We start from the raw sequence: 9,801 nt of genomic DNA, 5'->3' as shown, positions 1-9,801 counted from the left end.
CTTGTGCCTTCCCCTGGCAAAGATCACCTTGGACCCCCCTCTGCTACTGCATTTCCTTGTAGGAAACTAGGTGTGATTCTGGCTAAGAAATGCAGCTATTTCTGCAATCTGGTTACTCTTAGATTATCTGTTTTAGTCTACGTTTTGTTGTTATTTGTTGAGGATTTTTTGTTGTTGTTGTTGCTGCTGGATCTCTTTCCCCTTTACTTGCTATATTTGTACTTAGACTCCTCCTAGCTTGTTGTAGCTGTGTGGTTGCCAACACCCCATTCACATATAACAAGTATGTCTGCCACCCTTGTCCACATGTTTCTTCCATAACGCTGCTGCTATGGAATGGTGCCATAGGGTTGCCATGATACAGCCTTAGGTTGGCTCGGCCTTTGCATCAGCTCTGTCAAGGAAGCATCCACGGTACGTTTAAGCCTGCTTTGGGTTCTCTTCTCATAACGTACATATCAGCACACTGAGTGGTATTACTGGGACTAAACTTACCGGATAAAGGAATTTAAATGAGGGTGCTCCAGCAGATGGGGAATTTCTGGTTTTAGGAACCATTAAGATCCCCGGGGAAACGTTTCAGGAACCACAGACCACTGTGAAGATCATACTAGGCACAGGGCTCCATTTGATTAAGTCACACCCATCCGGGAACCTGGAGAAAAATGACCAAGAGTCACGATCAAGGATTCTGAAACTTTGGACATATAAAACCAAACCAAAACAAAAACTCCCAAAACAACTCGTTTGTGTCCTTTGCTCCTTTGCAGAGCCTTTTTTGTCCACCTCTGCCCCGACCCCGTTGGGCTTTTCTGGAACGCCACACTGTAAAGGATGGTGCAGGCTGACGAAGATTTTATCTTGTAGGTAACAGGGCAAGCCTGTAAAATCTAGAATGAGATTTAGGAGCGGGAATTTTGACATGACGGCCAGAAACAGGAAAGGTGGAAGGATGCGGAGAGGAGAGCCGATTTGCTGACACCTCTGGATTTGTCCATCATCAGGAACAGTATTTCAAATGACATCCAGCTTCTTCCTGACCAGTTTAGTGGCACAGACGTGAAAGAGCTTGGGGCGGGGGTGTTGGTGTGTGTGCTCCGCAGGCACAGACACAGGTATGACTAACAACAGGTCCTTTTTGTCCTGCCTGTCATCTGTTTCGCCCTCTGCAGCTTGAGATACAGAAGTAGAGAGTTTACTCACAGTTTGTGATAATGTAGAGAGGGGTGGAGAGGGAGCCAATATTCGCTCCGTGTCTAGGCTGCGTTCAGTACATTGAATGCATTCTACATTATCTCATATGACACAGCAGTCTGATTTAAATAGTTTTTCTCAATTTTTAGGGGCATAAACTGATACTCAGAGATTAAGGAAGTCGCCCAAGGTCACACAGCTGGAAATTGCTAGAACTGGGTTTGCAGGCTTTATGGTCATCTAAACACTTTTGCTTGAACCAGAGAGTAGAATTTTTCTTTTTTTTTTTTTTAACCTTTGTGAACCAAGTAGAAATATTTGAGGCTTTGAGGGCCACGAGAGAAGATGGATATTATGTAGGTACTTAAATAGGCACTTAAAATGAATGATTAAAAAGTGTAAAAGCCATTCTCAGGTAGCCATTTACACAAAGGGTTGTCTAACTTAGAGCCTGTGGTCCCCAGTTTCTGACTTAAGGTACACTGAAAGTGTAAGCAGTTTGTAGGGGAGGGTAGGGGATTGTTCAGGTGATTGTGATTAACTATTAAATCCACCTATCTCTTGGTAACAGAAAGTTCAGACTTCATTGTCGAGATCAGGGTTGCAGTCTTCCCAGCCGTAGCTAGGCATGCTTGTATTTTTATCTGCTCACGTGCGCTGAGCTTGGCCAGATTGCATGAACTGCCGTCTCAGTTTCTGACCATTGACTCTATTGATTCTGCTCCAGTCTTTGGCCATTCCTCGGTCAGCACTTACACTAGAGATAATGTCAATAACCCAACACAGCAATTAGTGTACGGTGGACTTTCGGTAGCTGCTAGCATTAACATTATCAGGGTGCCAAAGTATAGATTGTATCCCGTGGCTCTCATTTTTAATGATTTTAATTATTTCATTGGTGATGTCTGTTTTGTACATGACCTAGGCTGGTTTCTTCTTCAGCTCTAAACCAGTTCTAGAATTGGTGTTTTTATCTGGCATACACTTTACTTGTAGAGATTGCACTTGTAGGAAGTCTTTAAAAACCAACGACTACAACAAATCCCTCTCCCTAACCAAAAACGTCAAGTTTTAGATTCTGAATTAGGGGCTGTACAATGAAGAATATCCTTAGAAAACGTGGATTAAAATTCTGTCGTATAAGGCATTCATGTCTTTGTATACTCAGTAAGCGACAGCTGTGCTTTATCTGTATCTAAAAGGAAGTGGGGTTAAAGGTGGCACATGCCAGGGCAGGCAAAGTGCCTGAGCTGGAAAAGGTGCTTGTTGCCAAGCCTGGTGACTTGGGTTCTATCCCCCAGTCCCATATAATGAAAAGAGAGGCCTTATCACTTTAAGGTGCTCTCCGTTCTACACACCTTTGATGTGGAAGGAGCATGCTACTCCACAAACATATAAAATATTTTTTTTTTTTAAAAAAGATGGCGCATGCCTCTAAACCCAGCACTAGAGAGGCAGGGACACTAGGACAGTGCAAGTTTGAATTTATCTCCGTCTACATGGTGAGTTCGAGGGCAGCCTCAGCTGCAGGGCGAGACATGTGCACCACCTGCACTCCACAAAAGGAGACTGCGAGTGTGAAATTGTTTTGTGAGACTTATTTTTTTATTTTATGTGTATGAGTATTTTGCTTGTATGTATTTATGTATGTATGTGCACCACATGTGTGCCTGGTGCCCTTGGAGCCCAGAAGAGTGTGTCAGATCCCTTGGAATTGGCGTTCCAGGTGGTCGCAAGCTGGCATGTGGGTTCTGGGAACTGAATCTGGGTTCTCTGCAAGAGCAGCAGGTATTTTTAATCCATGCGTCTTATTTTGAGTCCTCAAATGGGAAAGTTTTGAAAAATACCAATTCATATATCAACATTTTTGTTTTTGAGATATTATTACGCAGCTGAGGCTAGCTAAGATCTCACCATGTAGTCAGGCTGATCTTGAATTCCACATCTTCCTGCCTTTGCCTTCTCGGCACTGGAACTGCAGATATGCAACACCATGCTCTCAGAAATTCATGTGTGTGTGTGTTTCTGGGGACTGAACCCAAGGCCTTTCTCATGCTAGGCAAGTGCTTTACCGCTAAGTTATACTAGACCCCAGCTAACTTTTATGTCTGCTCCGTTAAGTCCACTGGTCTGTCTTGCACTCCAGCGGCTCTTTTACTTATAGGTGATTTTTGTAATATCTTGCATTGTTCATCTGGGAACATACAGTTTGTTGAGTGAGGCAGATTTTCTAATGATATATGTGTGTGTGTGTGTGTGTTTCATTATTTAAAACCTGTTGATAACATCACCCCTGTCCTGGTCACAAGTCTTTAACTATTAGGAGGCTGTCCAACTCAAGAGGTCTGACAGAGAGTGCCTCAAATTCTGAGTCTTCATTAAAAACTTGAATTCTCTCATTGCCAACAAGTACTGATAGTTATTCCTTTTGATACAGCAGATTTCTTTGGTAATTAAAAGTCTGAATATCCAGTTTGTCACTTACATGAAATTGGTATTTTGTGACAAACAATGGGTCAACTCACCAGTGTTTGATGAGAACAAATGGCACTCAGCAAAATCAGGGACCAGACATTAGTGACTTCTGCCTGTTCACTTCTTCAGTCAACACAGTGCAATCGCTCACCCTCTTAGTCACTGGCGTTTCCGGGTCAGATATTAAATGCTGTTCTAAATTATTTATGGTATTAGGAAAATTCATTACATTTACATTTAAAAATTCTGTTTCCATTTTTAGAACTCTTGATATTGGTCTGATGATGGTATTACAACATAACTGGTACCGTAAAACTGTTCAAACTGTTCTCTTGTATAAAGCACCATAAAGTAAATTATTAACATCTATAAAGTCAAGCGAAAGGATTTCCTCAGGTCACTTTGGAGTATAGTTCTCCTTTCCACAAGTCACACAGCTCTCTGATAGGTTATTTTCGCCTTTCCCAGTGTCCTTAAGATGCAGAGAGGGCATCCAAGCCTTGAGGAGACAGGTCTTCTAATCCCCCCTTTACAACATAGCATCAGAGTCATGTTAGACAAGTGGGGATTTTAATCACAGCGATAACTGTGTGTGTGTGTATGTGTGCGCGTGTGCGTGTGTGTGTGTGTATAGTGGAGCTAGAAAAAGGGGTCATGAGATTTAAAGGTAGAGAGGGTGATGGAATCAGAAGGGAGTACATCCTAGAGGAAGGTGTCTAGCCAGTGGCAACATAGTGATTGAGTGTGTGTGTGTGTGGGTTTAGAACAGAGTACCATAACAGATACGTATCAAATGGCAGCAATGAAACCCATTACTTTTGTATGCTAACTTAGGAATTCATCATAAAAAGGCAACACCATTTAAACCTTTAGTTGGGTCTGTTGTAACAATGGGAAGAACCAAAGGGTGTCTGCTTGCGGCCCCTCAGATTGAGCTGGGCAGTCTGTTTATATTATAAGCTAGAAAAGGGATGTTTGTACTGGTCACCTACTGCCTTCCTGCAAAGGAAGGATTGTATTTCACCAATCACAGCGTTGCCCCTTCTGCACCGGTCACAGCAGTCCTTCTTGTCGGCTACCACCAGGGGACATACCCTCAATCTGGCCCGTGCGGAAGTGGTTCCAGGAAAAGTCTGCTGCGAGCTGTTTGAGACGGACCTGACCTGCTCCTTTACAAGCCAGAGCTGTGTTTTCGCAGCCGGTGACTCCAGCTGGCATGTAGCTCTGGGCCGTGTTTAAAGCGGTTTGACAGTTCTTTTCTCCGGCCTGGACACAGAGCAGGGGCCTAACAGCTGTCAGGCTGAGAATCACATCCCCTCATTTTCCCCATCTTTATTTCCAGAAAACAAGCATGAGTGTCAGCTCTAAGAACTCAGTGATAGTAACTTCAGCAATGCTCACCCCCCACTTAATCCTTATAGAGCTGTGGCTGGTCTTCTGCCTTATAGACCCCGGCTGGTCTCAGCATTTAGGCTGTGCCAGGGGTGTGGATTCGGCCTTCGCAGTTTGTTTGTTTGTTTCTCTGTTTATTTTCACCTTCCCCCTGGCCACTGTTTCTTCCTCTAGCTTGGGTCATCCTTCTGGGAGCATGTCAATTAATTCTTACTGGCCACGGACTTCCTCAGTATCCTCTAAAACTGTTTCTAGATTCATTTCGCCTGCGTAAAGATCCCGCCGCATTTTTTCAGTGAGCATTAAAGTTCCAGCACCTTCACCAGCCCCTGAAGGTGCTCCTCTTAAAGTTACCTTTTTTACCATTTAATGCTGTCTTCCCCTTGGCAGTCCTAAGAGGCAGGTAAATTCTTTTCCGACTCCTGGCTGCAATTCTTGGCTGATGAGTTTCCTGCAAACCCCTGAGGGCCCATCCTTCAGGGCCCATCTCAAAGCCTCATTCTTTGCGAAGACTTTCCCCTTCACCCCCTGTCTTCACGGGAAAATCCTCTCTTTAGACTGTGCACTGAACTTTGTTATCGCTCATAATGCTTATCACAGTTTTTTTTTTTTTAAAACATGTTTGCTTACCTTATTCTCCGGGTTAAAAATGTACTTGAAAGGATAGACTTAATCATTCATCCCGCTTCCCCACCTCCGAAACTTTCCTTGTTTTGCCAATTGGATTTGCAGCAATAGTGATATAAACATTGAAAAAGGTATTCCAGACAGAAACATCAATTCTTGTGTTTATCAGACACAAGGTAAAGTTGTGCAGAATAAAACATTACACACACACACACACACACAAATATAAAAAATACAAGCGTGGCCGGGCGGTGGTGGCGCACGCCTTTAATCCCAGCACTCTGGAGGCAGAGGCAGGTGGATCTCTGTGAGTTCGAGACCAGCCTGGTCTACAGAGCTAGTTCCAGGACAGGCTCCAAAGCCACAGAGAAACCCTGTCTCGAAAAAAACCAAATATATATGTGTGTGTGTATGTGTATTCATCATTCATATTCCTGACAAGGAAGACTTTATTATAGGATTGAGGGAGACGAAAGGGTGGACATTGCTTTTTATTCCACTACTGCACCTAAAAATAATGATTAGTTATGGCCCACATATGAAGTTGGAAAAACTTCAAGCACTCTGAAATGGAGACCTGGCCCTAAAGAACGCGGGCAAAAGCTTCCAGGTTTGGAGGAGGGTAAAGTGCTAGGAGGCACGGGAGGAGACCGAACTCCGAGGGCGGAGGGCTGCGTGCACGCAGGGCTCGGTCTTCCCACTCCCGGAACCGGGCGGACCCGTTCCCGCAGCGGCCCGGGGCTCCCCGCAGGCATCCTGGGTTCGCAGCCCTTGCACACGCGGTCTGTTGAGGGGCTCCGATCTGTGGGGGTGCGGCTAGCCTGCCGGGGAGGCCTGGAGCTGGCACGGGCTAGGGTCCGGGGTGCGAGTGCTCCCCGGGGTTTCCAGGTGAGCCGCAGGAAAACAACCGGTTGGGCAGGGCGGGGCGAGGGCGGAGGGCGCATTGCCTCATCCCGGGCTTTTTACTGGAAACTAGACGCATCCGGAGGCGGGGCGGGAGGCGGACCAGGAGCCGCCAATGGCCGGGCGGGGTACGGAGGGGGGGGGAAAGGGGTGGGGGGTGTCGGCCCTCGCGGCTCGTTAAATAGCCCGGCAGCCTCGGGCCGCGCACGTACGAGCAGCCCTGCAGCAGCCAGCCGTGCAGCCCGTTGGTGGCGCAGGTGTCTGGGGACCCCGAGCGCCTAGCCTGGGAGCATGATCGTGGACAAGCTGCTGGACGACAGCCGGGGCGGAGAGGGGCTGCTGGACGCGGCCGGCGACTGCGGCCTCATGACCAGCCCGCTCAACCTAGCCTACTTCTACGGCAACTCGCCGCCCTCCGCCCCCGGTGCCGGCGACGCTGGCTACCTGTCCACCGTGCCCTCGGCGCCCGGCTCGCCCGGCTCCGACTCCTCCGACTTCTCCTCTCCTTCCTCCGTATCCTCCTGCGGGGCCGTGGAGTCCCGTCCGAGAGGAGGCGCCCGCGCCGAGCGCCCACAAGGTACTCACCCGCGGAACCCCGCGCCCCCTCTATTCGGGGCTCACACGCCTGGGAGAACGGGGCATGGCTCTCCAGACTAGGGGGCGCCTAGACGTTAAGCGGCTCCGGCGACTTCCTTAGCAGCGGAACAGACACGGAGTAGTCCTGAGTGACTGCTAAAATGTCTTGTCTTGATTATTCGGGCACGATGTCCTTGACTGTCTGTGGAGTCAGGCGACTTGGGGGCTCGAGCTCCGACCACCCCGCTTGCTGGAGCCCTGGAATCTGGGGGAAATAACTTGAGCGTCTCGGATTCTCCTTTTCGCTCATATCATAACCCATTACTTTTTCACTTTTCTAACCCCCCCCTCCCCCCGGAGCTCGACAACCATTGAGAAAGAGTTACACTGAGATTTGGGTCTGATGGAGACATAGTTTTTCCTCTGGAGCTCTGTTAGCGAGAAGCAGTGGTGGAGGGTAAAACTTTGGGAACTGGATTTAAAGCCACGACTTATTCCTAGTATATTTATAGGAATAAATGAAAGAAAAACCACTTATCAAGATGTAAGGGAAACGCTGGGGTCGGAAAAGTGATTCAGGTTGTGCGCTTACTTTAGGAAATTGGAATTTGAGAGGCCTGCTCAGAATTCTGCAGTCTTGTTTTTCCGTGTGCCTTAGAATGGAAAAGTTACAGCAACTGAAGCCCTTTCTTTCGCGGCAGCGAGTTTCATGGTTTCCTTTCTTCATAAACCGAGTTGCATAATTTGGGGGAAAACAGGATGCCGCTGTGGGTAGATTTAAAGACCGCCTAGATTTTCTCATCTGTGGCTCTAATCGAAAATACTTTAAAGACTGCCTCCTTGCTGTTCCTTATTGCTGTCCTCTCAAACTTTGGTTGTCTTCTATTTTTTTTTTAAAAATACTTTTAATTTAAAATGGCATGCCTTAAGCCACAGTGTCGTCTATACTGTATATAAAAAGTTTGGTGCACATGCATTTCCAGCCCTTTTTGTGTTCCTTGGGCCCTTTGTGACATTGGCTGATCCGTTTTTTTTGCGAGTTCTTGGTGTACCACACAAGCCACGGGGGATTCCTGAAACTGCATTTTTTTTTCTCCCTGTGACGTGGGCATGGAATTTTTAACTCTGTCACTCCAGAGGAATGCTGTTAGATTTCGACTATTGGGGCGTTTGTTGAATTCCCTGAATTTAAAAAGAAAGGCCATCTCATCCGATCATTTCATTTGGCCCATCACTGAGATGTTTGTCTCATATGCTTGTGATATAGAGGGTCAAATTATGCATTGTTCTCCATTTTATTTTTCCTGTTCTGAGTAATGGACCAGCTATTCTTTTCCTGAGTTTCGGAATATTGTGTTCAATTCCCATTCAAGAGCTTGTTACATAGTTGCGGCCAGGAGGCGAATACTATAATTTTAAACTGCCTTCTGAAGGTTTTAAAGTGAATTGCCTGTTTCCTTTTTACTGAGAATGCCCATGTACATAATTCTAGGAGCAGTAAGTGAGGGGGAAATCCTGTGTGTGTATGTGGAAATGGGCTCAGCGAACTTAAGCAGCTTTCTTGAAGAAAATACTAAGAAGTCTTTGGTACCTTGAGCTCTTTACAGGAAGTTTTGTTCCTTCTTAGGTGAATGAAGTGAAGGTACTTTATACTTTCTTTAGAAACATAAAAGACTTTGTTTTAGAAACTACAAATACCTCATTTATACCCTGCTCCTCCAAGGATTTCTCAAAGTCAGGAATAACTAAAAGCCTACAATCTTGGCAAAACCTCTGATCCTATTTCACGAGTAAATAGCTCACAGAGACAGAGAGGCTTTTCTTGGGTATATCTATCTTTTGGCTCCAAGAATCCTGGACCACATTTGATAGTGCTTTAATTTCCTTAGGGTGCCTGGTGGGAAAATCTGCCAGATGACACTGACTCCTTGAGCAGTATTGGATACTGCTGCTGACCGAGATGCTGCTCCATTGACCAAGATGCTGGAAAGGCTTTGAGTTTGCTGTTGGAGGACTTTCTCCGTCAGCCAGCAGTCTTTGGGGGGGAGGGGGAGTGCTGTCGTGATTCTTTACTGAAGAGATGGAATTGAGACGTTCCCCTTTCTTTTGAACAGTCGAGCCCCATATGGGGGTTGGCAGGCAGCAGAAAGGACCTTTCCAAGGCGTTCGTGTGAAGAACTCGGTGAAGGAGCTCCTGCTGCATATCCGAAGCCAGAAGTCTTCTAGCCTGTCTGCGGATGAGCTGAAGGTGCCGTCTGCTCTTGGTTTTGAGCGAGTGGGAGATTAGTCTGCCAGGGTTACTGGTGTTTGCTAACCTAGGTCCCATGAGTCACTTGCAGTTTTTCATAAATGACCTGAGTTCATAGGACAGGATGTAGCTGTTTAATTATTTGCTGTAGTCCTTGCACTTGGCTCAGTGCAAAGGGTGTAAGAGAAATTTAATGAGCGGACAAAGTGAAAGCAGTTTAGGGACAAGGAAGTTCATAGGCGTCAGTAAAAATAGAACATTTTGATTAGAGAGGAAAGAATCAGATGGTCTTATTAATTTCATCTTGGCCAGGATTGACTAGGCTAGAAGTGAAAATGGAGAGAGAGAGAGAGAGAGAGAGAGAGAGAGAGAGAGAGAGAGAGAGA

The 9,801-nt window shown here is 46.3% G+C and overlaps 1 protein-coding gene across 1 annotated transcript in view; it reads left to right on the top strand.

Moving 5' to 3' along the window:
• Positions 1–6,882: 6,882 nt before the first annotated feature.
• The window catches only part of Nfkbiz (NFKB inhibitor zeta), a 10,604-nt gene continuing 7,685 nt past the window's right edge, over positions 6,883–9,801 (top strand). Inside the window, exons 1-2 of the mRNA XM_026783723.1 lie at positions 6,883–7,168; positions 9,282–9,415. Of these exons, the coding sequence (XP_026639524.1) occupies positions 6,883–7,168; positions 9,282–9,415 (420 nt within the window). The remainder of the gene's footprint in view (positions 7,169–9,281; positions 9,416–9,801) is intronic.

This window comes from Microtus ochrogaster, chromosome 2 (genome assembly GCF_000317375.1).
Source record: "Microtus ochrogaster isolate Prairie Vole_2 chromosome 2, MicOch1.0, whole genome shotgun sequence".
In the NCBI taxonomy this organism is placed as follows: domain Eukaryota; kingdom Metazoa; phylum Chordata; class Mammalia; order Rodentia; family Cricetidae; genus Microtus; species Microtus ochrogaster.
This window is presented reverse-complemented; position numbering and strand designations above follow the sequence as displayed.